The sequence below is a fragment of the Aspergillus uvarum genome (genome assembly GCF_003184745.1).
Source record: "Aspergillus uvarum CBS 121591 unplaced genomic scaffold BO82scaffold_118, whole genome shotgun sequence".
In the NCBI taxonomy this organism is placed as follows: domain Eukaryota; kingdom Fungi; phylum Ascomycota; class Eurotiomycetes; order Eurotiales; family Aspergillaceae; genus Aspergillus; species Aspergillus uvarum.
Window position 1 is genome coordinate 3,180 of NW_020291415.1, and position 27,248 is coordinate 30,427.

The 27,248-nt window shown below is 53.5% G+C and overlaps 10 protein-coding genes across 10 annotated transcripts; 4 read left to right on the forward strand and 6 right to left on the reverse strand.

Moving 5' to 3' along the window:
* Positions 1 to 337: 337 nt before the first annotated feature.
* BO82DRAFT_437367 (putative MFS multidrug transporter) lies at positions 338 to 1,919 on the forward strand (the record flags this gene model as incomplete). Its single annotated transcript, XM_025641183.1, has 2 exons — positions 338 to 458; positions 520 to 1,919. The coding sequence occupies 2 exons, from the start codon at positions 338 to 340 to the stop codon at positions 1,917 to 1,919; spliced, it is 1,521 nt and encodes a 506-aa protein (XP_025485683.1).
* A 2,635-nt stretch (positions 1,920 to 4,554) lies between these two features.
* On the reverse strand, positions 4,555 to 6,315 carry BO82DRAFT_349176 (tannase and feruloyl esterase; the record flags this gene model as incomplete). The annotated part of the gene is made up of 3 exons (XM_025633866.1): positions 4,555 to 4,881; positions 4,967 to 5,974; positions 6,023 to 6,315. 3 exons carry the CDS (start codon positions 6,313 to 6,315, stop codon positions 4,563 to 4,565), a joined length of 1,620 nt encoding a protein of 539 aa, XP_025485684.1. The 3' UTR covers positions 4,555 to 4,562.
* A 1,097-nt stretch (positions 6,316 to 7,412) lies between these two features.
* Positions 7,413 to 8,734, forward strand: BO82DRAFT_359989 (sodium:calcium antiporter). The gene is made up of 2 exons (XM_025636726.1): positions 7,413 to 7,655; positions 7,709 to 8,734. Exons 1-2 carry the CDS (start codon positions 7,488 to 7,490, stop codon positions 8,639 to 8,641), a joined length of 1,101 nt encoding a protein of 366 aa, XP_025485685.1. The 5' UTR covers positions 7,413 to 7,487; the 3' UTR covers positions 8,642 to 8,734.
* Positions 8,735 to 8,923: 189 nt separating this feature from the next.
* Positions 8,924 to 10,232, reverse strand: BO82DRAFT_437370 (uncharacterized protein; the record flags this gene model as incomplete). The annotated part of the gene is made up of 1 exon (XM_025641184.1): positions 8,924 to 10,232. The coding sequence occupies one exon, from the start codon at positions 10,230 to 10,232 to the stop codon at positions 9,255 to 9,257; it is 978 nt and encodes a 325-aa protein (XP_025485686.1). The 3' UTR covers positions 8,924 to 9,254.
* Positions 10,233 to 11,494: 1,262 nt separating this feature from the next.
* Positions 11,495 to 13,246, reverse strand: BO82DRAFT_410072 (histidine phosphatase family protein; the record flags this gene model as incomplete). The annotated part of the gene is made up of 3 exons (XM_025639755.1): positions 11,495 to 12,842; positions 12,901 to 13,054; positions 13,117 to 13,246. The coding sequence occupies 3 exons, from the start codon at positions 13,244 to 13,246 to the stop codon at positions 11,495 to 11,497; spliced, it is 1,632 nt and encodes a 543-aa protein (XP_025485687.1).
* A 1,320-nt stretch (positions 13,247 to 14,566) lies between these two features.
* Positions 14,567 to 16,412, reverse strand: BO82DRAFT_298584 (cytochrome P450; the record flags this gene model as incomplete). The annotated part of the gene is made up of 3 exons (XM_025631992.1): positions 14,567 to 15,212; positions 15,348 to 16,106; positions 16,165 to 16,412. The coding sequence occupies 3 exons, from the start codon at positions 16,410 to 16,412 to the stop codon at positions 14,567 to 14,569; spliced, it is 1,653 nt and encodes a 550-aa protein (XP_025485688.1).
* Positions 16,413 to 18,222: 1,810 nt separating this feature from the next.
* BO82DRAFT_359995 (uncharacterized protein) lies at positions 18,223 to 19,599 on the reverse strand (the record flags this gene model as incomplete). Its single annotated transcript, XM_025636727.1, has 4 exons — positions 19,374 to 19,599; positions 18,855 to 19,317; positions 18,713 to 18,799; positions 18,223 to 18,647 (listed from the first exon to the last, which is right to left on the reverse strand). The coding sequence occupies exons 1-4, from the start codon at positions 19,419 to 19,421 to the stop codon at positions 18,226 to 18,228; spliced, it is 1,020 nt and encodes a 339-aa protein (XP_025485689.1). The 5' UTR covers positions 19,422 to 19,599.
* Positions 19,600 to 20,213: 614 nt separating this feature from the next.
* BO82DRAFT_359996 (cytochrome P450) lies at positions 20,214 to 22,494 on the forward strand. Its single transcript, XM_025636728.1, has 3 exons — positions 20,214 to 20,685; positions 20,743 to 21,239; positions 21,313 to 22,494. The coding sequence occupies exons 1-3, from the start codon at positions 20,548 to 20,550 to the stop codon at positions 22,346 to 22,348; spliced, it is 1,671 nt and encodes a 556-aa protein (XP_025485690.1). The 5' UTR covers positions 20,214 to 20,547; the 3' UTR covers positions 22,349 to 22,494.
* A 1,937-nt stretch (positions 22,495 to 24,431) lies between these two features.
* BO82DRAFT_270247 (uncharacterized protein) lies at positions 24,432 to 24,926 on the forward strand (the record flags this gene model as incomplete). The annotated part of the gene is made up of 2 exons (XM_025630973.1): positions 24,432 to 24,651; positions 24,685 to 24,926. Coding segments are annotated over 2 exons (462 nt in total), but the record flags the coding sequence as incomplete, so codon positions are not given.
* Positions 24,927 to 25,992: 1,066 nt separating this feature from the next.
* BO82DRAFT_410078 (uncharacterized protein) lies at positions 25,993 to 27,047 on the reverse strand (the record flags this gene model as incomplete). The annotated part of the gene is made up of 2 exons (XM_025639756.1): positions 25,993 to 26,741; positions 26,850 to 27,047. 2 exons carry the CDS (start codon positions 27,045 to 27,047, stop codon positions 26,346 to 26,348), a joined length of 594 nt encoding a protein of 197 aa, XP_025485692.1. The 3' UTR covers positions 25,993 to 26,345.
* Between the last annotated feature and the right edge of the window lie 201 nt (positions 27,048 to 27,248).

Here is a 27,248-nt window from a genome sequence, read left to right on the forward strand (position 1 = left end):
TAATTTTTGTTGTGCCCTGCACGCTTGCTGTGAATCCGGCACACCAGACATTGCCGTTGTTGCCGGCCTTCCCCACCGATTTTGCCTCTCCCCTTATTTCCCTCGTTTGTAGACCCGCATAGGGGATGGATGGGACGCATCGGATAGCATGATTGCTATTACATGCTCAGGCAGAGGCTCCACCAAATCCCATAAAAGACGTCAGGCGGCAGTCTGGAGTATGGCTGGCTTTCGCAGGCAAGACTTTCTACTCTTTCTTCCCCATCCTCTGTCACATCAGACATCTTACGAAACCGGTGGCCATCTGCCAGATACTGTCCGCGCCCGAGTCTTTGAAATGCCCATCACAGATGAAGATGAGGCCGCTCACCAGGCGGAGATTGCGGCATCGGATTTGCCGCCCTCTGAGCCAAAAACCGAGTATGCCAACCGGGCCCAGACGCAGCATTGCGAGTGCTGTATGTCTGCCCTAGCCCCATGCTCCCTAGTCCAGCTCTGCCCTGAACTGACCGCCATGAGATACATATGTCAACAACCTGGTCACCTGGGACGGGCCCGACGACCCGGAAAATCCTCGTAACTGGCCTCGCTCCAAGAAGTTGATCTTCACTCTCGTTGCCTCCCTCATGATCTTCAATATTTCCTTTGCATCCAGCGTGTTCGGGTCAGCCAACAAGGTGGTAGGTGCCGAGTTCGGGGTTTCAAGCGAGGTTATGGATCTTTCTGTGACCCTGTTTGTGGCGGGCTTTGCCACAGGGCCCTTGTTCTGGGGCCCGTTCTCCGAGGTGTACGGCAACACGACGCCGTTGGCGGTAGCCGTACTCGGAGCCGCTATCTTCCAAATCCCTCTCGGGCTGGCACAAAACGTGCAGACCGTCCTTGTGAGTCGATTTCTGGCCGGGGCCATCGGTAGCGGCGTCCTGGCCGTGGGCTCGGGCATGTTTTCCAAGATCTTTGGCCCTGTTTCTCGTGCCCTGGCGGTGGGGTTCGCCTCAACACTGATGAATATGGGTAGTGCGTTGGGTCCAATTGTGGGGTCGTACACGGTGGCTTACGCGGGTTGGCGCTGGGTTGCCTGGATCACTCTGATTCTATGCACTGTGATAGGCCTTATCGCGGCGTGCACCATTCGCGAGTGCGCCGGGGAGGTCTTGTTGGTCCGCAAGGCCCGACGCCTACGCAAGGAGACCGGTAATGCAGAGCTGCGAGCCCCACTTGAAGAGGAGGGAATTGATTTCTCCGACCTGATCCATCACCATCTGTCTAAGCCCCTTCGGATGATTGTCCAAGAGCCTATCCTCATCATCATCACCGTGTATCTGACCGTGGTGTATGGCTCTTTCTACCTGGCCTACGATATGTTCACCTACGCCTTCGAGCGCCGCGGCTGGTCCAGCACCACCGCCACGCTACCTTTCGTCGCTGTCTACCTGGGTCAAATTGTTGCCGTCCTTCTCTGGACGGTGTATAACCGGGGCCCCTTCCGCCGCAAGCTTGAGGAGCAGGGCTATTGTACCCCAGAGGATCGCCTTCCCCCCATGCTCTGGGGTGCAGTGATCCTGCCGCCCTCACTCTTCTGGTTCGGTTGGGCAATGCTGACGCACTGGATCGCCCAGGTCATCGCCGCCTTTTGGGTCGGGCTGGGCTTGCAGCTGATCTTCATTACTGGTATCGTCTACATCATCGATGTCTACACTACCTGCCCTAACTCGGCCATCTCCATTCATGTGGTTGTCCGTAGCTTGGTCTCCTCCACCTTTTCTTTGTGGTGTACCCCCATGTATGACGGACTCGGCGTCGAATGGACGGCCACTGTTCTGGGTGCCGTTGCTCTCCTGCTACTGCCCTCCCCGTTCATCTTCCGCCGTTACGGCGTAGCCATTCGCAAGTCCAGCAGCTTTTCCGATGCCCCCTACTGAGTTTCCTCCCAGTTACCCGGAGCGCATTCGCTGAGAGGGTTGTCTATTTGCTATGGTAGTTGGCATTCTTGGCATGCCCGATGCCTCGAGGCCTCCGGAGACAGACTACATCATTACCTGGCCTTTATGTATTTTCGGTTTTCCCACATTTCCAACAGACTCGCATCTTTTGTCCACATAAATTAGAGATTTTGTCTTGACAGTCGGGTCGCTCCGATACTGGATGGGCTTCCAAGCAAAGTTTCGCTCATCGGCTGAGCCGACCTCTTGACGTCTTCATGTGGAGATCCGGAGCGCTCCCGTCGGTCGGAGTGACCCGACCACATAGTAAGGTATCCACTTACCGCCCGAAGTACAAACGAACGAAGTAAAGTGTAGGCCTCAGAATCTCGGAGGTATCCGATGCCATATCAACTGACTTGGAATCACCCGCTCGACTGGGGTCACTTAACAAGCCTCTGTCTTATTCCCACGTTCTCGGTTTGGCCGCACCACTGAATCGATAAGACCCCGCTTCACATTGAAGGAAGAAGGAACCAAACCCATCATTCCCTTGGGGAAAGGAGGCGTCGGCCCGTAGTCAATTAGTACTACGACAAAGGCGCCGCATTGATGCAAAACCGTCAGCTTCAATATACACAACACCTGATTCGGCCCAGAGCTGATGTGCCCGAAGCCGCAACGTCAGCTTTACGGACACCGACCTGGACTAACGACAAAAGGGTTGGGAACCTGGTGACCACTTGGGTGTCGAGTCTTGACCGGCCGCTGACGGATCCGGACTAATCACTGGAGAAGATTGACGTACTATCGGATTATCGGAGTCATGCACAAGGCACTGGTGGTGTGATGGTAGTGGAGCCGGTGGTGAGATTTGAGTACGCTCTACTCCGAAGTCAGCCGGACTTTCAATCAGTCGAAAATCGCCTCACCATGGCTTTGGACATCCGGGAACCGGAACAGTTTCGGGTATGGCCGTGGAGCAGAAGTCGGAGAAATCTTTATAACCAAGGCCAGGAATGATCTGGCCAACCGGGAGTCTCGCGGCGCTGCCCAAGAGAAACACTTCACTCATCCCGATCTCTTAGGAGGAACCCAGTCACACCATCGAATAATCCCACGTACTCCGGTTGACCCTGTTGACTTCGTTAGTACGGTGGAGAGGTGCAGTGATTTGAATCCTTTGCATTCTGCTATATATAAACACTTTATAGCATATTCAATAGGCGAACCGGCCATGGAAGCGAACCGGCCACCCCATCAACCAGATATTTATTATAGAATACACTACTATTAGAATAAATTACCCAACAGTTGAAGATTACCATAAAGATTAGTTATATTCAAAATGCTGAGTCATGTATTAGATGCAAGCTAGCTGTATTGGGCTGTAATATAAATTAATTCATATATGAATTGTCCGGAACTACTTGATGCAGTAGACATGTTGGTTAGACAAGACAAAAGCAGTTAAAGTAGTCTTCTATTTGTCACAGTGCAGACCTAGCGCACCTGTTCTACCTGTTCTATTTGCTTGACCTGTTATACCTGCTTGATCTGCTTAACCTGTTTACCCCGAGCCACCCTAAGAAGATAGATTAGAGTGGCTTAACCTGACTGTTATATCTTAACTGTAACCTGACCAACCTAGCAGTTAGATCAAACTATAAATTGTTTTTCTATATAGTTGAATTAGATTGAAATATAATTATTTTAACCATTTATATCTACTGGTTTAAAGAATTACAAATAGTAAGTAAACTAAGAACTATAAATTAATTTATAATATATAGATTTTTTTTTATTTGTTTTACACAAATAATATATAAAATATAATATATCTTGTTCTTAATCAAAGAAGCTCCGATGTTGAAAAAGTGATTTCTGGCTCATTGGCAAAGAAAGGTGGTTGCATGCACTGATGTTAGGATGATAGTCCACAGAAATAGACGGGCCGGATTTGATCATCTATGACGAAACGATGGATACTAACTTGGCCTCCAAATGCTTCGTTCAGCGGCGTGCCACTCGATCAGCCTCCCTCCTCCATTCGGATGAAGGTTGCGCTCTTCATACCTCAAAAGTCTTCGTGCGTGACCTGCTTCGAATTGAGCGGCTTGCGTTCTTGAATGCAAGACGCGAGACAGAGAAGGGCGATGATACCGTATAGAACGGGGTTCAGAGGGACCCCTGGGCGTTGGGAAAGAGGTATTGAATTGCACGGACTGCGAGAGTTGTGTAGACAATCATCCACCATGGCATACCGGGCTACTATTGATAGATAAATAATGCTGGGGCGCGGTGCTGCGCATCGGCGTCGATGTCGGGATTGCTCACGGCAAGCTTGCATTTGCCGGGTTTTTGTCATTGTCGGAAGTGAATCGAGGCACCGACTCCGAGATATACTCTGCGAGTGTGCAAAACTTCCTAGCCAAAATTGCCTTACGGTTTGAGCTGATCACATTGCTCTCATTTCTAAGCCTAGGCTGCATAATGTGATGGTCTGCTGGACGCATTAATGTATTCGTAGATAAGTATCATAGGAACAAATACAAGGAATATCTCGTGTCTTGAAAGTTATCTTGCTATTTGACTTCAATTCAGAGCGGCCAAAGGCCTCCTTCCAATACCCCTTCAACAGTTCTAGTACAAGAGCTTACAGCTCCAGCTACTGGGTTCATCCGGGTCACCCGTCCCGTTATACTGGGCCTGGTAGGGGTAATGACACACGGGCCGCTGGCGCAGGACCTCCGTCGCCGTCGTGTCGTTCTTCCACTTGGTGGCAATGATACTGTCCGGAGCGGTCCCGTTCTCCACCCAGGCCATCATCGCGAGAATGATGTCGTGTTTGGCGTCCCGGTACCCGGGGACACTGTACGTGCCCGTGTTGAGCATGGCGGCTTGGTCCGCGCCGGCAATGTACCAGGGGGCGTTCATGATATCCGGGGTCGAGTAGCAGTGCCTTTTCATTGACAGTTAGCCAGTCGTTTCATCAAGGCCCAATCAAGGAGATGACCAGGCGGGCAGAACACGGTGGAAAAACTTACTCCATGCCGGGGATCAAGAACATGCGGTAGAAATCATCCATCTCCACGCCCTGGGGCTTCAGCGCGCTGGAGGCTTGGTCGTAGTAGTAGATACTGGCATCCGGGGAGACGTATGAGTCCGACAGACCATGGTAGTGCAGGAATTTACCGCCGCGGTTGTGGAAGGCGCTGATGTCGAATCTGTCGGCCGTCGCGTTGCCTGGGTTCAGCTGCTCGGCGAGCTGCACGGTGCTGTAGTCCAGATCCTGCCACACGAAGTCGGAGAGACCCATCAGGTCGCGTGGGTACCAGTACTGCTGGTCGATGGTGCTGTCTTCGCCCAGCCCGATGTTGCCGGTCAGCCACGAGGACTCACTGCCCAGCCACAGGTGGCCATAGACGTAGGTCTGGTTGACATCGACCCAGTCGTTGTGGATCTTGTACAGGGTGGCGAGCTGCTCCGCGGTCAGGCACTCGTCCGCCGCGCTGGTAGCATTGCACATCAGGACGTTGGGGTTGAAGTTGCAGCCCGCCGGGTCGGAGATGATGTTGTCGACCAGGCCATCCTGGGCGTCACACTGCCTCAGCACCTCGGCGGCAATGACATCGAACATTGACTCCGGGATGGTGTGCGAGGAATTGGCCGGGGCTTGGTAGGTGGTCTGCTTCAGGTTGTACAGCTGCTGGTGCGTGGTCCACCAGGCCGGTGCGCCCGCGAGGATTCCGTCGTAGTCCTCTGGGTACTCCTGCATGTTCTTCATGCTCTGTCGGCCACCGGTCGAGCATCCATAGAAGTAGCTGTACTTGGCGGCCGAGCCATACCAATTCTGAATCAATAGCTTTCCTAAGACGGTCGCCCCGTGCCAGGCTCGATAGCCCCAGTCGACCACCGCCTCAGGTCGGCCAATGGCCCAGGTCCCTTCGGTGTCAATACCGACATGACCTAGGTTACTCGACAGAGTAGCAAAGCCGTAGTGAGTGCCAGTGCCCATGTCAACCCAGTTGATGCCGCCACCCGCCGCAGCCGAGCTGCGAGCAAGTCAGTAGGGAATTTGAAGCGAATCTGGTGATACATACAGCAGACGACCATTCCAGTCGTACGGCAAGATCAGGCCAACTAGGTAGCTGGAGTTGCCCTCAGAAGGAACGTTGATCTGCACGCCACACCCCTCCGGTAGGTTGATGGGATACTCAGAGGAGGAGGTGTAGTTCATCGGATTGAACGTTCCATTGGCAGGAATGTAGGTTGCCCATTGCACTTTGGCGTGCGTACCGTTGGCATCAATGTACTTTTGAAAAGTGGCCGCCTTGCAGTTGGCCGACCTCGCCGGGGTGGCTGCCGCCGTCGCCGCCGAGCCGACCAAGGCCATCCCAACAGCCACATTTGCAAACCACATGTTGGATAATTTGGCAGACGACCCGACCAGAGGAGAACAGATGGCTGATGATTGAATGATGCCTGCAATATCAAAGCTGGCCATTCGTTTAATGATATATATAGGCCGTGGAGGCCACTGTTGGTGAACCTCATGATAGCATACAGCAGCATATTCTGCGGTGTAGAGATGTAGAGACTGGTGACGCGGCAGCAGCGGAGACTAAACTCAAAGCTGCACCCTCCGCAACGTCTTAAACAAAGTCAACGGGACTGGGGATGATCTCGGAGCGGAACAGGAAATGATCACCAGGAACTTGACTGCAGATCCCGATCCTGACGCTAATCGCGGTCCAGACGGAGGCATTGCTTTTGCGGGGAGCCATTGGGATTTTTCAACACGGACCTGGCCTATTGTAAATGACGAAGGTGGCTTGCGCAATGGGCTACGGAAGGACCTAGATACCGTCCTATGTGGCCGAATAATTGGGTGAATGCGGGCGGACAGTTTCAGTCGTGGACAGAACTTATGGTGAAGAGAAGGAAACAAGGTTGAAAGCTTGGCATCGATGCTGGAAGGCTTGTTTGTCCCGCGGCGATTGGAGTCTAGTCCGCTGCGGGCAGTCTCGGCCGCTCCTCCGATACCGGAGAAGACATCGTATGATCGTCATCATGCTAACGTGAAACCTCAACAGTATCTTATGCATCATACTCCAATTCCATGCCATCCTAGCACTACTGCTCAATAATGTAACGCTGTCAGAAAAGGATTGTGGTTCCAGTTCACGATGAAGTAGGTACAGTATTTGTGGGATGAGGACTGTGTAGGACTAACGTGTAGTTATTTACCCGTCACTGTTTGAGATTTCCTTCTAGCCGACTGCTTTCGTCGATTCGGGAATCATTCGATTATATGGAAGCAAATATGAACCTAACTGCTAGGGTCTAGTTAGAGTTAAAATTGCCCGGGATAATCTTGAAGCAAATGTTTGCGTGTGGTGATCACGTGATGGTATGACAAAGGGTGGCTGCCGTCAAGTCAAGGCGGTCGACGCTAGGCTAAAGCTTCCGTAAACACAGCACAGGACATTTCCATCTTATACATGTCCCAATCCTTCTCAGATTCTCAATACCCCTGATCTACATGCAGTGGAACAACAAACAACCATGGACTGGAATACATTGTGCTTCAATGCTGCCACTCTTATTGCAGGCGTGTTCGTCCTCGACTATGGCGCAGACAAGTTCATCGACCATACCGCCATTGTCGGGCGGCGCTTAGGCGTCTCCCAAACTGTCATTGCGCTCTTGACAGCGGGCGCGGAATGGGAGGAGGTCTGGATCCCAGTGCAGGCATTGAGGTATTTTCAGGCTAATCTCCTATTTAGCTCGCAGTAGTGGTTGCCGCCATTCTGCAACATCAAAGACCCCTGGCCCTTGGAAATGTCACGGGCTCGACAATCTCCAACATTCTCGGGGCCTTCCCTTTAGGACTATTATTTTACCCCCAAGGCATGGACTTTGACCGCAGCGCAAAGTTATATTCTGCGCTGCTGCTCGTGGTCACCACGCTATTCGTGATCCTGGCGTTCTTCAATCAACTGAACCAGATAGTCGGCGGGGTCTTGATTGCCGTGTTTGGCCTCTACCTCGGCTCGATCTTCTACGCTATTTACAAGGGTGTCGCGTCGCCCCCAGAGCTACCAGACAGTGACGAAGACAGTGACTCCGGAGTGTCCAGTGCTAACGAGGCCGACGGATCTGCCACCCAGGCCCCCGAACTCTGCGAGACCTCCCCTCTCATCGCGAACGAGCGTAACCCTTCATCATCTACAGGGAAAAGCAGCGACGGCAGACGAATTAGAAGCCTCCCGTACCACCTACTCCAACTCATCCTCGGCTTCCTCGCACTGTCACTGTCCGGATACCTCATCTCCCACAGCGCCGTGACCGTCGCAGAGTCCCTGCATCTCTCCGGAACCGTCTTCGGCGTGACGGTCGTCTCCTTTGCCACCACTCTCCCAGAGAAATTTGTTGCCGTCCTCAGTGGTGCCCGAGGCCACGGCGGCATTCTGGCCGCGACCACGGCCGGAAGCAACATCTTCCTGCTGACGCTGTGTGTAGGTGTCGTTGCACTGGCGAGGGACAGGGGACAGGAGGTGGGTGGTGGTTTTGTCGCTTTTGAGCTTCTGGCGGTCTGGGCTTCTTCCTGGGCGTTTTTTGCGGTCGTGTTCTTGGGACTGGGGAGAAGCGCGGCGGTTGTGCTCCTGGGTGCTTACCTTGCGTTTTTATGCTTGGAGTTTACCGTTTACCGGCGGTGAATAGCTTAGCATAGAATGTGCCATAGAAGAGAGTCATGACGGGCGGACAGTGGGAACTTGGGTCCAACTGCTATCTCTCCCTTATAATGCAAGATCTGTTTAGTGTCTACTATTGACTGGACTGATGGTCTTCTTGATATATCTTCTGTGATCAGCTTCATCGGTTCGACTTTATGGAGGATAGCTTATGATGATCTATGCGTAGCCAAAATCTTCTCTAGTTCGCCTGCTAAGTATAGCCGCTAAGCAACCTCCCCCCCCCCTGCCGCCCATGGAGCTGACCGCCGCAAAAGCTATGCTAAAGGAGATCTGAACATCTCCCTCAGTCTGGGCGCTTCCGCCACTCCTCTGCTGTCCACTTTCTTGGCGATCGGACTCCTGTGGTGATGACAAACCGCACCAGACCCTAGGTTCACTGGTCAACTGATTGGATGATTACTAGGGCATGATATCAAGCTGGAACAGTGCCACGCCGCCCAAGTAACCCGGCTCTGGGCTGTGCATGGTAACGGATGCATGGTCTTAGCATTACCGATTACGAACATGGATTCATGCGATGGCCCGTACACCAACACCATTCCCTGTATATAGAGCTCGCACGTATCTCCGCTCCTCACCCCGAGGACATCGATGGCTTAGATGTCCGGACAGGGTGAGTGAAATCGACCGCCGCATACTCCGCCCCCACAAAGTCCGGCACCCTCGCCGGCTCCTCGAGTCTGGCGACCTCCGCCTCGCGACGAACATGCCGGCCCGTGAGGGTGATGAGGCGGCCCAAGACGGCGAACTCCAGCTTCAGCTTAATACTGTACACCAGCGACTTCAACGCGACCTGCAGATAGTAGAGCCCGACATATTCCAGCACGAGCAGGCCGACATCGAGAGTGATGATGACGAAGTTGATGGCCACGAGTTGGTAAATCACATTCCTGGCGCTGCTGCTGCTGCTGCTGCTGCTGCTGCTGCTGCCAGCCCCGTCGGATTGCCCGGACTCGCGCCGTCGGCGCAGCAGTGCGGGATCGCCCGCCCACAGCACCTGAACCGCCTCCCGGATATACAATGCGGAGAGCAGGAGCTCCAGCAGACAGAACCCGGTCACCTGGGCGCGCTCGATGACCTGGTACGCGGCGTTCCAGGGGGGAGTGCCCACGAAGGCGGACCCGTAGGTGGTGATGGTGGTCGGGGGCACCAGGATGGCGATGGTGAGCAGGATCAGGTAGAGGATCAGGTGCAGACGGCGCGGGTTGCGGAGGAGCAGGTGCAGGCGGGAGTACAGGACCAGCGACTGCAGGGGCACCATGGCGTAGAAGCCGATGTTGGAGATGAGCAGGGCGAGCAGGAGGGGGCTGAGCGAGTAGAAGTGCAGCACGGGGCCGATGACGCTGGGGATGACGCCCAGCACGGTGGAGACCAGCAGGGACCAGAAGTAGAGGCCGCGGTACTTCTTGAAGGTGAGGAAGATCAGGACGACGAGCTCTACGGAGTTGTAGAATGCAATCGCCAGGATCACGGCCACGATGATCTGCGCCGCCAGCGAGCTGTCGTCGATGCCGGTGACCAGCCCGGCGGGGATGTCATACAGGTTCGTCATGAGGCCGCGCGGGGTTGCGGTGCGCCGCTGTCTTCATCGTGGGAGATTTGGTGCTGACTCTTGCTCTTCGTGAATGATTGAAACTGTCTATGCACCTCGCTTTGGGGCTCTCTGTATCGTCTCTTGTCTCACCGCGGGCGTCCTCGCCCGCTCTGGATGCTTTGCATATACCAACCGATGAGCGAACAGCGAGCGTCATCTTTTTGTAAGGCGAGGACAAGTTCATGCCTCAGCCGGGAACCTTCCTTCCTTTTCGCCGTCGAGAGGAGATCAGCTGATGGGGGAGAGAGTGATCAGTGGCACCAGTCGAGTTGGTAGACTGACTCCGAGCGAGGGCCGAATCATCATGCGCAATGCGAGTCTACCACCGGGAACAGAGTTGTCGGATCCTTGGTTCTTGCAACCGTATGAAGAAATACAGTTTCAAACCCCGGATTTCCGGTCGGAGTTGCATCACCTCTCTGAATCATGGTTGGCAGTGTCTGTCAATGGAGATTATTTCTCGCGAGATGGTGCAAGTGGGTGGTCACTCAGCAGTTTTCGTTTGCTGGCTCGGTATTAGACAATGGATGGACTTGATCCGTGGTGATTGGATGTCAAGGTGCTGAATGATTATTTAGGCTTAGCAAGTTCAAACTTCAGCTCTGTCTGTTTCCAGGACTCGTCCCTTCAAATGCCATCATGGATTATGTATACCTGGCTGAGTACTGGCGCTACAGGCCCAGAAGGGAAAATCTCCGAAACGGGCAAACAAGCGGCAAGCCCAAGCCCCAAACATGGACAAATGCAGAGGCCGGCATTTGCTTCCCTTCTGGGCCAGTTGGCTGGAGTCTCTTCTCAAATCATTCATTTTAATCTTCTTTACTTCTCTCTGTACCTTTTTACTCACAGCGCTTCCCTTAGTGATGGCAATCAACACAAGGTTTTTGCAATCCCTCGGCCCTCGCTCCGTAGCACTATTTCTCGGGCGGGGCCTTATTAGGTAGCGAGTGGGGCGATAGCCCTATCGTATGCAGGATACGACGGATGGACAGGCCAGATCAAGCTGCTTTTCTCCGCTGGGGTCAACGTGTCTTGCAGAAGGTGGACGGAAGAACTCCGAAACTGGAAGGCTGTATTCTTCTGGCTAATGTGATGGTACATAGTAGCAACAAATTCGGTACACATGGGAATATCCCTTGCCGAGTCCGCCGCACGTGGTGGGGCAGGGGTTCTACTGAATCGTGGTCGTGCAGAGGGTATACTACCTCTCTACCTCGTACTCATGCAGGAACACCGTTTGTAACAGCGCCCCAACCCTTCATCGTCCAGTTCCCGAAGCAGGCATATGGATACTGCGCCTCCGCCAGACCTTGCTTCTGAATCCTCAAGAAGGTCGACAGCTCACACCATCCGTCCTCGCGGTACTCGCACTCCGCAAAGCTGGAGTGGAGCGGGATGGTGCGCTGGTTCTGGATGAAATGCACATACTGGGTCGGGCCACTGCCGGCCACATAGTCACCTTTGTGGTGGGTGGCCTTGGACGAGGACCGCTTGGTCGAGACCTTGTGCGGGGCGCTGATGACCTCGATATTCAGACGGCCCGCGAAGGGCACGAGGCGACTGGAGTGGAACTGCTGGTCCTTGGTGGGTCCGGTGAGAGGCAAGGGATCGGCGAATTGCGTGAGCCCGAACGCCGTCAACACGGAAACGATGTTGGCATCGTGGGTGAACTCGAGGTACAGCTTCTGGTCGAGCGGGAAGGTGACGGGGTTGGTGTCGAGCGTCACGTTCGCCCCGGTGGTGTTGGCGGGAACGTCAAGCAGGTGGCCCTCCACGCGCGCCAGGAATTCCTCGACAAAGGCGATACCCTGCGCGCGGCCGGTGGGGCTGTGGAAGCCGGAGAGCCCCGCGAACTCGAGGTCCATGAGATAGGCGTAGTTCTCCCAGTCGTCGTACGTGAACAGCTGGCAGAAGTCGCTGTAGCCGAGACTGATGGTCTCGTAGGGGCAGAGCGCCTGCGCGTGGTACGTGTCGGTCACCGTCCAGTTGTAGCTCCCCGCCAGCCGCCGCAGCTCGGCGGTGCGCGATTCGAGATAGGTCGCCATCCAGGTGCCCACGGGGACCGCGACGGATTCCATCATGGTCTCCGACGCCTTGGTGCAGGCGGATTCGCCCGTGGTCGCCGGGTCGATGGTGGCCAGGATGTTGGCGTGGTCACGCCAATTCAGCCCGAAGAAGCCCGCCAGGAAGTTCTCGCAGCTCTCGAGCATCCGCGCTTGCAGAGTCGTGCGCACCACGAGCTTCGCGGTGCCGTTGCTGCGGTCGGACAGATGGCCGTAGTTGTAGAAGTTCAGGACACCCGCATCGAATAATTCCTGGCGGCCTTGCGGGACAAGGATCTCCTTACCCAGGCTGTAGGACCACTGGTTCAGAAACTCCAGCTTGCCGGAGAAAACGTGCCCTTTTGCGGTTGCATTGGCGATGGCTTCACCCCACGTGTCCAGGCCCTCCGAGGAAGAGGGATATCGCGCCCCGTGGCGTTGGAGCATGTGCATCTGGGTGATGCTAGCACCCTTGGGCAAGGGATATTCGTTCACCCCGAAGCCCTCGGGCGGCGAAAAGTAAGGACTGTGGAGGAGAGTTAGTTCTCATCAGGATGTATCAGATATCCAGGGGTAGATCTTACCTCAGATCGCCCATCAGGTGGAAGACGTTCCTCCCCTTCGCACCCTGAATGGGTTCCGAGGTCTCCAGCGGAGCATTGGGAACATAGGTAGCATCCCCGAAAGGCGCGGGATTGATCTCAGCGAGGAAGGGTGCAGCCCCGGTCGCAACAGTGCCTAGTCGATGTCATGTCAGAGACTTTGGCTCGTTGAGCGGAAGGAAGACCGAAGGCACTCACCAGCATAGAGATCAGGCGAGGTCTGGAACCAATTGGGCTGGGTGGGAGTCGCTCGCGGGTGGATTGCACTCCCCTCAACCGCCGTGGCGATTGCCACGGAGAGAAGTAAGGACTGGAACTTATACGCCATCACCAGTTCTCGAGCTTGTTGGATAGACCAATTCACTGAGCCTTGTCCGCTGAGTGTTTTATATCTCGATGTTGTGGTCGAATGTCGTATATTGTACGAATCCGATTGGATCGCCTACATCTCGGCGTTTTCAATGGAAAACCTGGAGAACAGGAAGGAAGACAGGAACTACGCTGCAATCAACATCCGGAAGCTCACCACGTGGGACAAAGGGACGCTGGACAGAAGAGGGCGTTTCAGTCATTGCATAGACCCTGTTTCTGTAAGCGAAGCTCTACGACTAGAGCCCGAGTCAGCACCAAGTCTTAATATCGTCAGATCTCGTCAGACTTCGCAAGCTATTGGATCCAGGTACTCAAGGCCGAGAGTCTGGGATATCGTCTAATCATTAACCGACGTTATCTGATTGATTAGCGAGCCCACGTGCGTGCGAATCTGGGCGAAGCACTTGGTGCGGATGTCATGGCATCAAGTTCAACCAATAAAACTTGACGAAGGGAGACCGTGTATCGATAGCGCCGGAATGCCAAGAACCGGGGAGATTACCTGGATCCCCAGCCCTTCTTGTTGAGTCTTCCGCGTCTTCCGGAAGCATACCACACACAGCTTTCTCTTCATAGTGCAACGGTGCTATAACGCGCGGGTTGATTCTGGTGCTGGTCCAAGTTGTTGCATGCCACTATCACACAAAAATATCCCATGCTCTAGATGTCTCATCATTCAATGGACGAGAACAGCTAGACCCTCAGGCTTACTAGATTCGAGGCACCAGTCTGGAACTACTTGTAAAGGAGTAAAAAGTCTTACCTCTTCTGTAAGAATAATGCGGGTTGGATCAATATGGATAGATATGAAATCGCGTCATGTGGGAATCAGCTGATCTTTTTAAAAGCCAGTCCCCCGTTGTCGTCTCCGAAAAAAAAAAAACAAAAACAGAAAACAAAAAAACAGAAAACCAAACAAAAAAACAGAAAACCAAACAAAAGTGCTGGACATAGAAAAGAGAAAGGTACTTGATTATAGAGCGGATGAATTGACGATGGGTATTTTGCTCAACCTTCCACACGGAAAAAAAAGCTTTAAGAAGGTTATACTAGCCCTAGACTTTTCTTACATAGTAAAGAGACAGACACTGCTATATTAAATTTCTGGTTTCATTTCAGCAATATATAGATCAGATGGTATCAAAGTAGAATATCCTTTAGACTCACATGGACACATAGACACATAAACACATGAACACATGGACAGAAGAAGACGCCGTCACTTCCCTCAATGATCAGATGCAAGCGAATCCTCCCAACGCGCTCTCTGTCTCTCTCAATATACCCTCCGCCGCAGCCGCGCGGGCACCTTACCCTTGGGCCCGGACATTCCGAAGCCGAAATTGCGCATGCTCATCTCCAGATCCTTGGGGTCCGCCAGAATCTCGCAGTCGTACATGGTGGTCAAGAGCGCGGTGGAGAAGATGATCATCATCTTGGCGAAATGCCGGCCGGGGCAGGCATGGTAGCCGCCGCCGTAGGGGATCCAGGCGCCTTGGGCCCGCTCCGTGGTGAACTCCCAGCCACCGCCACCGGGCTTCAGGAACCGGCCCGGCCAGAACTCGTCGACCGGCCGCTCGGCCGCCCAGATGGTGGGGTCCATGTGCGCGTGCATCGGGCTCGTGAGGATGAGGTGGTTGTTGGGGATGCGCCACCCGTCGATGTGGATGTCGCCATGGGAGTGGTGCCGCACGAAGTATCCGCTGATGCGCAGCCGCAGCGTCTCCGCGTAGATGGCCTGCAGCACCGGCTGCTGCAGCAGTTTCTCCATGTCGAACTGCGGCGGCTGGTTGGGGCCGCCGGCCGCCGGGTCGTCGATCCGGCAGGCTGCGGCCTCTTGTCGCACCTGGGCGAGCAGGTGGCTGTCGCGGAAGGTTTCCACCGCAGTCCAGAACGAGGTGATGATGCTGTTGTTGGTTGTCCTATTGCGTGCGAATTTTAGGGTTAGCCGTTGAAACATTTTCCACAGAAAAGGGGAAACCAGAAAAGAAGAGAGAGAGAGAGAGAAGCAAGAAAATAGAAAAGAAAAAAAAAAGAAAGAAAGAAAAAGAACTTACCCCCAGATAAAGGCCAGATCATGGGTCGCAATGGCATCCAGGTCGAACCCATCGATGGTGTCGAAGATGGTCTTGCGCTCGCGAAAGAACTTGGACCCCCAGACCGGATCGTCCCCATCTGCGTCCACCATCGCGGGATCGAAGTTCTGGAGCGCCCACACGTGCCAGTCCTTCAGCGCCCGCAGAGCGCCATCGCGCGCCCGGTAGGCCCGCGGAGCCAGAAACCTCGGGAGACCTGCGATCATCGACCAGATGTTGTTCTCAAAGGCCCATCGGTTCGTCAGAAAGTCCGGGTGCGCCCGCAGAAGATAGTCCCCGCAGAGGGAATTGAGGAACGGTGCCGCCAGCTCCTGCTCGAAGAAGGTGACGAGATTATCCCACGGGACCCAGTCGCCGCCGATGGGGAGGGTGTAGAAGCGCTGCGCGATCGCACGCTGGAATCGCCGTGTGAGAGGCAGCAGGCCCGGCCCGAGCAGAAAGCGATGTAAGCTGCGCTCCAGCTGATATTCCAGTCGGTTGCGCGGCTCGACCTGGCTCTCCGGATAGGGCTTGGGGTAGGCCCCCGAGTCATCTTTCGTGTAGGTTCTCACCGCAGCAGCGGGCAGCCCAAAGGCGCGGTCGAGTAGAAACCCATGCAGATTGAAGGACGAGAGATCGCGCTGGCGAAAGAAGGCATGTAGGTTCTTTGTCCCTTGGAAGATGTAGACGTCATTGGCCAGGAACCGCGCCCTCACGGGGGTTGTATTCCCAAATAGATTCCTGCACATTTGTGTGTCAGTTGAGCCGGTGAGAGAGATAGCATGGATAGGAGTAGCACCTCGCTGAGAGAGCCCATCCCCGCGGATCCACGATCATTCGGAAAGAGAAGTGGCCCCAAATGGGAAGAACGCTGGGCACCAGCGGTGGTGTCTTGAACCCGGACTTATTGGCGGTTCCTCTATGAAACAGAACGGCACCCACTACATAGTTCACGAGGCAGAACAAAAGCGAGCCGGCAATAAGGAACAGGAACCAATCTCCTAGTTCCGGTGCAAGCAACGGGTGTGCATTAGGATAAACTCTCATGGCGAGCATCGGGTGGACAGAATTGATCCCTTGTACAGGACTTGAACCTTGCGTAACTCCTACTCATCTGGCAGATTGACCTTCAAATACTTCCAATCCTCGCCAAAAGGTACTTGTTTGTGCTTGTAACCGAGCTCTACAACCGAGGCGGGAAAAAGCGCCCCCAACGGCGGCAGTGCACGGCTGATGCCATTATGGACTAGCACAAATAGAGGGTCAACGTCCGGGCGGGGGGAGGGAGTGGCCATCTTTGGAAGATGATGCAGATATCATGGATATGACACCGGAGGTATATGGTGGCGAGCTCACTTGCATGAGAGAGACCACTGCAGTCATCGCACGGACCAACCTATCAGGAGGTAATTGATCCCTGTTGGGCTGTCAGCCTTGGGTGGACAAGGGGGAAGGATGAATTCAGTGGGAAATCCTGCAGCTAGATAAGTAGCTAAGTGTGCCTTCGGCTGCTCCGTTCTGATCCTGCGCTGTGTCGCTGGACTTCCCCAAACCACCACCGATAACCATGGGATCCGGTCGCGCCTTCATGCTAAGCTATACTCTCGGTCTGCTCGGATTTGCCGTCGCCGCAGCGGTTCCTCCCAGTCTGTCCCGTCAAGTGATAGTCTTTCTTCTGCTCTTTTCGGCCCCCTTTCTCGCCAGCTCCGCACTTGCATCCTGTATCGGTGCTGCCTTGACGCGCCTGGACTGACCATGGGCCGCGCTTGGGTGGTGGTAGTCTAGGAGAGAGAGGGCTGAGTTGGCTGGTGTGGGTGGATAAGCGGATGAGGGGATAAGGGGATGAGGGGATGGAGGAGACGAGAGCTGCACCAGTGGGTTGACCCCTCATACTTACCCGCGAGGCTTGACAAGCACTTTGGGACTAAGGGGTGAGATGGGATATCTAGGACAATTGACTGGATCATGGTTGATCCCTGGGGGCTGGCAGTGGAAAGGACCCACGAGTGGACAAGTGGACAAGTGGACAACAATTAGGGTACTACGGGAGGCCGTGCCTACCCAACTTGCCGTCCACTGCAAAGGTGGGCTGACTGTGACGGGGACTGCAGGCAGTCGGCGAAACAATGCATTAATACTCCTTAGGTAGTTAGTTACAGGTTAGCTGGTGCGGGTACCGTGGTGGGACCTATAATTACGGACCTATGAGGGAAACGGAATGGGGGGAAAGGTAACCGCAGTGACCACTGGGCAGCCCTGAGAAATGACTGAACGAGTTTCTTTCTTTTTGTTTGAACTTCAATTTTCATTCGTTCTTTATTTCTCTGACCAATGATAAAGCAAGTACTGTACATACCACCCCCCACCTGGGCTCGCATGGACTCAGTCCAGTTTTCCAAGTTCCCACAGGAACTAACCTAATCGCCCCCAACCAGACTCGTCGCGGGAGGCTCCGTAAGTGGTACTACCTGGGTACTACTACCTATGTACAGTACATATTTCGTCGTGTGTACACAGTATATACACTATGTCCCGTCACCGTCAGCGTACCCGGCTGTCGTCCCCGCCATCCCGGCACTTCACGGGCGGGGTCATCTTCAGAAGACGACAGAAAAAAAAATAAAAATAAAAATAAAACAAAAAATAAAATAAAATAAAATAAGAAATCGTTAAGACGTTAATACCAAATTAATCTACAATGTCCCACATAAACCAGCCACAGTTTTGACGTGAACAATCAAGAACATGGCCATAGCCGCCCCCAAGCCGTTCGGCGATAAGGGTCTCCAACCACCTACCCCGCACGGCAGATGGTCCCCTGGTTGGTCCTGCTTTTACCTCTTATCCAACACGGGTGCTGTCACTCCCCCCGGGCTGGATGAGTGGCATCGATATTATTACCCGATAACGCTTCCATGTCGGATTCGGGCATCTCGAGCCATGACTCGGTTAGGGTCAGAGGATCGCGCTTCCGCGGGGATTGGAACGACTGCTGCAGAAACTTTTTGACCGAGTAGTGGGCCGGGGCATAGGACTTTTGGTGGGCCACGAAAAGCGAGCGGAACGAGACGGCCGCCGCCAGGAAGACCCCGACCTCGGCGCTCAAGAATTGCCAATATGTCTCCCAGATGGTGTCGACCATCTCGCCGGCCACGAGCCCACAGACCCGCACAATCGAGAGGGCAATCATGATGACCGTCAGGCAGAGGGAGCAGGTCAGGAGGACCTTTTGCGGCCATCGTACCCGGACCTTCCAGATGACGTGGATCGGAATCACAAGGACTGGTCCGTTGTCAGGATTGTGACTTGGATAGTGCGATACAAGATACAGAAGGAAATAAACTTACTCAAAAAGTCACCCACTATATCGAGGACTGCCAATGCGATGGACTCATTCACAATCACCTGCTTGTTGCTTCCGGTCGCGCACGCATCTGTTCTTGTTAGCAGGCCACAACTCAAACCGGTTCATGGACAAGGCCCACTCACTCTCGCGGGGATCGAAGAAGTAGGGACAGCTGACGAAGAAGATCAAGGATCCGTAGATCAGCACACAGATCGTGTAGATGAAGATGGCCCACCAGTACAGCTGCCAGGCCTTCATCCGCTCGATCAGCTTCCGGAAGAAGAAGAGGAAGCTCAGTTTGACGGCACTGAAAGCACACCAGGAGATCAAGAGACAGACATCGCTCCAGAGATGGAACAAGTACGAGACTTGGATGATATCCGCAGGAATGGCGACATCGGTCATGCCTTGACTGATGGCAAAGACCAGATACATCCGATCCACCACCTCCGTATACATGATGATGATACTCGCCAGGAGGAAGCCGAGGGCAACGACCAGGAGATAGTCGTCCGTTGAGGGTCTTTGCCTCTGAATGCGCAGGCGGATGAACAGGCGCGCAAACACGCCCAAGATAGCCGGGACTAGTAGCACGGAAATCGAGATCTTCACCCTCCAGTCAGTTTGATATTGTCTCTCTTCAGAAGGGGAGCTCAACTCACAATGAAACTCTGCTTGGGAATCCGCCCAGCAGAGTCTTGAGGCGCCATGGTGGACGACAAAGAGCAGGTTAAGCTTGAGTACTCTTGCTGAGATTTCTGGGATTCCTGAGGCTGTTGAGGGGTTTGAGGGGGTTCCGCGGGTCTGACCTGCAGCCTGTCAGCGGGTTCCACGGTTTGCAGCAAGGCGTGCTTATAGTACTTATGTGTGGTTCATTGGGGCTGGATGGGCTGGATGGGCTGGATGGGCTGGATGGGGTCATCCGAGACGGTGGCAGGTGTGCCTTGTGCCAAGTAAAGAACTGTGTACTGTAGAGCACTGTACCTGATATAGGTACATGATGATGTCTTGCTGAAGAAGTGGTGAATAGCATGCCATTATGCATACTAGGACCTCTCTCTCCGTACTGGGTAACAATTACACAGCCTCAGCGGGAGAAACAAGAATTGTGCAGAAAACGGGAGCCAGTTGACTGCGATGTAACCCCTCTTTTCAGGCTTACTGCTAGGGCTTCTTGGGGGCCAAAAAGACAACCTTCAAGACTGGGGCCACTGGGCAGGGGGCACCTCCATCCCGTCCCCACTTAGTGCATTAGTGTGCTTAGCGTGCTAAGCGTATCAAATGACTTTTTAAGTCGCTGTGAATGGGTGAACACTGAACACTGAAAACTGAAAAGACAAGAACCGAGTGGGGGCCCAGCCGGGGCCAAGCCGGGGCCCAGCTGGGGCCCAGTCGCTGACAGCTCGGTTGCTTCGGTTCAAGAGAAGAGGTTCAAGGTTCACTCAGTTTGTCCTTCCTCCTTCCTCCCGCATCCTGGTCCCCACTAGTCTAGCCAGGGGTTGCGCTTTTCTTTGTCTTTGTTTGTGCTGTGCAAACCGAAACACAGAAACACGCACCAAAAGGTGCGTGCTTTTTCCCGCGCCCGCCGCCGCCCGCTGCTTTTCCGCTTTCCCTTCCAAATTGCCTCCTCCCCTTTCTTCTCTACTTACCTTACTTGCCTTACTTACCTTGCACTCACCTCACATATTTACTTAGTAGTCACTCGCTTGTTTGCTTTGCTTGCTTGCTCCCTCACTCACCCACTCACTTACTCATTGAGTTGCTGCTACATCTTCCTTGCTTGCCAACTCATCGTTCCCCCTTTCATTCATCTGGACCTCGACCATCACCACAACCATGACTGCCCACACCGGGGAATGGGCTCGATTGGCGAGCCGCCTGTTGGTGACAGTAACAACTATCTGCATCACCTCCTTTGTTTATAAACTCATCAAGATGCGATTGATGTTTCATCGCCTGAGAAAGCAAGGACTGGTATGAACGCCTCACCCCCCCCAAACCAACGGTCGCGATATTGATGCACTTTGCCAGCCCATGCCGCCATGGAACCCTATCCTGGGAAATCTGCCGGTGATGGCTGGGCTACACAAAAAAGGGCCGGCAGATGCCCGTGAAGCCGAGCTTTTTGCCCTACTGTCCGCCGAGGTACCCGACGGTGAAGCCGGGTTTTATGTTGACGTGTGGCCTTTCAGCTCCCCGATGCTGGTGGTGACATCTCCAGTTCTGGCAGTTGAGGCCGCCCAAACTTATGACCTCCCTAAACCCGATGTCCTTCAATCGTTTATCAATCCGATGGCGGGTGGCTCAGACAACCTGTTTGTCACCAATGGCGCCCACTGGAAAAAGTCGAGGGACATGTTCAACCATGGATTTAGCATGGCAACGGCCATGAACCACCTGCCCTGCATCCTCGAGGAGGCCGAGGTCTTCATTCAGATGCTCACACAGCATGCGCACAAGGGAGACACTTTTTCCCTCGACCAGCTGACCTGTCGCTATACCATGGATATCATTGGAAATGTGGCCCTGTGAGCATCCTTCCTCATCCCATGGCTCGGACCCGGGTCAGAAGGGCGTATGCACTAATCTGGGACAATCTAGGAACACGCGCTTCCGCTTCCAAGAGCAACACAACCCCATTGCGGCGGCCATGCGAGACACTATTGAATTTGAATGTGGAATCGAGGCCGGCGGCATGCTCGCTCGATGGAGTCCCCGTCGATTCTACCGGCAATGGCAGAACGGACGCACGCTAGACCACCTCATTGGGCTCGAGCTCGACAAGCGGTACCAGGAGTGGTGTCAAACCACCGCGAAACCCTCGGGCAACGCGCGCTCGCAATCGATCATGGACCTAGTGATTGCGGATTATATGAAAACGCGTTCGCCGGAGCAGGCGCTCGATCCGGATTTCAAGCGCTGGGCGACTATCCAAATCCGCCTGTTTCTGTTCGTCGGGCATGATTCAGAAGCGACCACAATCATCTACGCGTTGTACCTTCTTTCGAAAACCCCGAAGGCTCTCGAAGAAGTCCGCGCGGAGCACGACCGCGTCTTCGGCCCCTCGAGCGCAAATGCCGTGCTTCAGACCCACCCCGAGAAGATCAACCAGCTAGCTTACACGCATGCCGTCATCAAGGAGACGCTGCGTTTGTTCCCTCCGGCGAACGGGTTGCGGGGAGGGCGCCCGGGTGTATCACTCCGCGACGACAAGGGTCGATCGTTCCCCACTGAGGGCTGTGCGATCTGGATCGTGCACCCAGCCGTTCACCGCAATCCGTCCGCGTGGCCGCAGCCGCACGCCTTCCTCCCCGAGCGCTGGCTAGTCGCCCCCGATCACCCCTTGTACCCACCCACCGGTGGCTGGCGCCCATTTGAGCACGGTCCCCGCAATTGCATCGGCCAGAACATCTCGCTGCTGGGTGTTAAGGCTACCCTCGCCATGATTGTGCGCCAGTTCGACTTCCACGATGCATATGCGGAATATGATAACCTGAATCCGTCCAACGGCGGTATTCGGACCGTGTTCGAGGAGCGGGCCTACATGATTCAGAAGGGCGCCGGCCATCCCGCTCAGGGCTTCCCATGCAAAGTCACGCTGCGGAAGAATCTCCAGACAACTGATGTGGAAGCATAAGTTGTAGCCCGGGAGTCTTAAATCTAGCTAAGGACGAAAGGGTGCTATATTTGGGCACTTGGCGGTAAGGTTCAACTCATCATGTAGATTAGATGTAAATACTAGATATTACCTCACTGAGGTCTAATTTCGACCTACAATTATCATCTTATAAAAGTTTATACACTGTCAGTAAATTTAGCGTCATTTGCTACCTATGCTGAGGGGCAAGTGTGGATGAGACTAACTGACTCTACTATCTCTTTGAATAAGACCAGAATCTCTAGACATGTAACTCAAGTCTGGATCCAGAGGCTGAATTTCGGGTGACCCTCTTTAGTGAATACGTGCACGTGGTGGAGCTTTCTAGAAGGAGACTATATTGACCCTATATACCGATACTTTGTTGATTACTATCTAGTAAAGATGAACGTGTCAAAGTCTATTAGTCACCAAGGTTCAATCCAAAGATCTTTCCTAAAGTAGGGACAACAAGAACTGCGATCCAGAAACAAGAACTAACACTATAGTGTATAAAGGTGCGGGACCCTTGCCCCTTCAGTAATCTGATAGTAGATCAGTATCTGCACACTTGTCTTGAATTAATTGATCTCGATAATCTCCAAAGTCATGGCTAAGCCGCGCCCGCACTTTTCACTCGGTCTTATACTCACCCTGGACTAATCACAGGCCAGTGTCGCAGAACATATACAGCAGACTTGGCCAGAGGCGGCAGATAGTACGATATCCTCGAATCCGTATCTTCTTGCCAACAAACCACAAGACCTCCGTCTCGGCTCCCTCGCCATCGATAAGATGTCCTGATGAGTCAAATGTCTAGCCATACATTGGTAGACTACAGAGCACCACACTCAGAGCAAGGAGGTCGTCGCAGGCGCGAAGCAGCACTGAGAACCTGGGCTGATGTTGATACTTTGACTCTCGGCTTGACCCACGCAATTGGGACATAGAGCAGCGCGGCGTGGAACATGTAGATTGGCAATTATCTTACCTGTCAATATTCCTTCTAGCATCCTAGAGAACAATCGCGTGTGCTATATCTTACCTTTGCTTGACAGAGAGAGCGGCCGGATAGCAATCGACAGATTGGGCTATACTACCTTGGTGCTTAGAATAGGTTGCAGAGTGAACACCATAGTACTGAACTGCTTCTGATTTCTGTATAATGAGGAGTATAGGAACAAATGCATGGTTTAGGTGCAGACAAGTCTTATCTCAGAAGTCAACCAGGCATAACGATGGATGTATGTACATGATTTGCGAGTCTCTTTTCTGGGAACCGGAGAGAGATTCATACCAGTGCCCGGCAACGGATTCCACGCAACTCATAGTCCTGTACCCAGATTGGCCAAGTAGTGCCCAAATCTCCCCGAGATATCTGAGGCAAGCTGGCACAGAGTCATCACGTGATACGTAGTCAAGCGAGCCGAGCAGTAAGGTACCGTACATCATAACTACTTGAGCTGGTAAGGAAGCTCTCATGGATGGTGCATAAAGATCGACAAGAGCCAGACAATGGCGGCTGGGTGAATTCCGTCAAAAACAAAGAATCAGAATTCGCTGGTGACAGCCGGCTTACCGTGTCCGATCAGCATTCAGAATCTGCTGGACCCTTTCCGATAGATAACAATGAAAATCAGACCCGGTCAATGGGCTCAAACTCTCGGCTAGTGATAGAGCCAGCTTGAATCAGGTTGTGTGCCTTTGTATAGGGGCCTTGGACAAAGCACCGCCCATTGAGTCTAGCCAGGCCAATAGAGGGAGTTGAAACAAGGAAAAGGTCATTCTCCAGGATGTGTTCGAGCTCATCTCCCTCGAAGCTCGTTGTTACTGGGCTCCGGGAGAGTGAGCGAGTATTATAAATACAAAGGTCATGTCCGGGCTTATTCAGCCACCATCCCCAAACCACCCACACGATTCTATTCTAAGTACCGTTTGCTTCGACACAATGCCTGAGTTTAGTACATGGTAAATCCTCAACCCGACGGTGTATTTCATGGGAGAATATACCTTCGAGGGCGAGCGATTTTCTGGTCCCGTTTTCCGACGGCCCCTGCCGCCGACGCCCTCCAAGGCGAAGCCGTTCAAATACACCGGCCAACCAGCGGACCTAGCCTTGATTGAACAGATTGCAAAGCTCCTGGAGCAGAACAAGATTCCCTGCCATGTAATCAATGACAGTATGTGGCGGCACTTTGGCTGCCAGAATCCTATCAACTCCCTCGACATCATCATCCCGCGGTCCCTGCAGAAGCAGGCGGTCCTGGTCTTGCGCAAGGCTAACTTCGACGATGGCTGCCGCCGTATTGAGAATATCCGTCTTTGAAAGGACGAAGAGGAGGACAAGTACGAAGCAGTCTCGTGTAACTTCATCTACAATCTGCGGGCAAACTTCCATCGGGCGTGGTGGGTGCCCGCTCATGTCTTCCACCTCCAGCCGGCAGCCCCGGGGGAAGAGCTCCATGTGGATCTCAACTTGTTCAGCCACGAGGACTGGTTCCCTAACTTGGAGCTTCCGGCCTGTGGTCCGCTGGCCGAAGATGATGAGACCTATTTGGTCTCGACTGATACGCGTCTCGTCTCGTGCCAGCAGGCCACCTACGAGGTCAAGATGTTTCAGCGGCGCGGATGGTGGAAGCCCTAATCCGCCTCGCCTTCCGCGACTATTACCTGTACAGACCCCAGCATCTGGATTACATCCCATTGTCCGACAGCTGCAAGTGGGTGGAGGAGCTCTCCAACATTTTCTTCTCGTTGATCCCGGAGAAAGAGGAGGACGGTACTGCTGCCGCTGCTGCTGCTGCTGCTGCTGCTGAAGAGCCCCGCAGCAAGCCCCGGCCTCCCTGGGCCCGTGCTCGCGTGAACAAAGCCTTCACCAAGGCACCTGAGCTCACCCTGAAGGGACTTGATCCTCGATGGCTTCGCCTCGAAGATTTCCATGGACCGTGGTTCTGCTACTTACAGATGATCAGTATCATCAAGGATGGCCCGGTATACAGGATCCCACAAAGGATACTGGACGTCCATTCCTTCCGAATCGCCTTCCAGGTGTGTAGTGGCTACCGTCAATTGGCCACTCTTGCCTGGGTCCTTGAGCGTAATGGCGTCTTTCCAAAAGACATCAGTCCCTTCCCGATGAAGAGTATTCTGGCCTGGCAGAGTTTGACTGATCGCTTCCCGCACCTGAAAGAGAAAAGCGATAAAGCCCGGAGAGGGGACGAATGGCTGACTCCCGAGGAGTACAAGAATTCCATCTGCTGGCGCAGGCGCGATTACCCATGGAATTTGGATGGCAGCCAACCCAGATACGACCCTGACCCTGCGGCAGGTAACCCCTAGGTACTTTAGCTGAAGTTACTATTACCAGCACTACTAGGCACTACTAGGTAGTTGCTTCGAGATGTTCTTTCCATCCGCCCCCCAGTCTCTACACCTCCTTGTGGAGTCTATGGATATAATATAAGACCAGTGATAAGTCCAATGGCTTGCAACTAAGATTCTTAAGAAATTCCAACTTCAGTAGAGAGAAAAAAAGATAACGTCAAAGTCTCCAAGGCTCTTCTAGAACGCACGTGATCAAGGGGGTCATTGGGGCCAAGTCTCTGTGGGAATTATCTTGTAGCTCAGGTAAAGCATCGTAACTGTGAATTGTTGTTCGTCTTCTGTGGTTGGACCCGATTCGTCTCTGTTCGTTTAGGTCTGGTTCTAACTCATGAGCATTCTATACTGCAGCGATTTGAGTGTTAACTCATTTCTTTCTGGTGCTAGCGTGGATGACAAGGGTGTCAGGCTGTAGAGTACTATGCAAGCCCCCTTACGGAAAGGATGATATCAATCTTCAACGGGGGGACCCACCCGGGGAAGGGGGGGGGAGGGGCGAATCCAATCCCGGCCGAACTCTCGGCCCCTGTATTCTTACAGCCGCGCGAGCCACGGGAGGCACGAGCAAAGTCCTGCCACATCACACGAGTCCTCCGAATTATCCAAGCTAGGGGTCTCATCGAATCCTGACTTCTGGCCTTGGCTTCTCTGGGATTCTTCTGGACGACGAACCCTCGACGCCTGAAGCTCCGCCGTGATGCGCTCCGCGCTCCAGGTCACCCCGGACCTGCTGACTGCCGTACGTAGTTGCTCCGTGATGGCCGTCCGCGGAATTCGGCGCCTTCTTGCCAACCTCGGTGATGTTCTTCAGCCCACATTCCCTGTCGAAGTCCTGCCCAAGACCCAGTCGGTCCAGCGGAATCAAGTATACGGGGATCATGGCAGATTCTGTCACGGGGTCGTAATGCAACTGACTGTCGATCACATGAAAGTACCTCGGCCATCTCTCTTTCAGAGTATTTTTGATTGAATCGATACGTTCCTCATAATCAATCAAAAGAACAATTGTGCCCTGTAATGGAAGGAGGTTAGTCAACGTATCTAGCACGGGCAGGGGCAAGAGTGAGCGAAAAGGAAGAAGGGGAGTGAGAGGATTCAGTCCCAACAAGAGCTTTCTTACACTAATTTCGACATTATGATCAAGATATCGATTTGCATTTTTGAGTTCGTAGGAGATCTCAGCGAGATCCCCTACCACAACAAAACGAGTATCGCTGAGGTTCGGGTTTTGTTCCAGGTCGCGGAATTGCTCCATGAACACCTCTAATAGAGCTTCCATCTTCACCAGTGAAGTTGAGCTTGTCTTCACTTGCGCCATGTCGCGGAATCCACAGAGAAGTAATGGCTAGAACAGGATAGGGAGAGAAGCTGATTGTAATAACAGACGATGACAGTGATTGAAATGGAGAGAGACAAGCAGTCTTGAACCAGCGATGGGTGTCCCTTTTATTCCTTTCAATCTCGTCGCCCAACGAGACAGCTTCTGACGTGGAAAGGACTAGACATTATTCTTTTCATC

Coding starts and splice junctions, on each gene's coding strand:
- BO82DRAFT_359996 (XM_025636728.1), top strand. CDS start 20,548: ATGACTGCCCACACCGGGGAATGGGCTCGATTGGCGAGCCGCCTGTTG. Junction 20,686..20,742: donor GCCTGAGAAAGCAAGGACTG/GTATGAACGCCT, acceptor GCACTTTGCCAG/CCCATGCCGCCATGGAACCC. Junction 21,240..21,312: donor ATCATTGGAAATGTGGCCCT/GTGAGCATCCTT, acceptor GGGACAATCTAG/GAACACGCGCTTCCGCTTCC.
- BO82DRAFT_359989 (XM_025636726.1), top strand. CDS start 7,488: ATGGACTGGAATACATTGTGCTTCAATGCTGCCACTCTTATTGCAGGC. Junction 7,656..7,708: donor CGGGCGCGGAATGGGAGGAG/GTCTGGATCCCA, acceptor TCTCCTATTTAG/CTCGCAGTAGTGGTTGCCGC.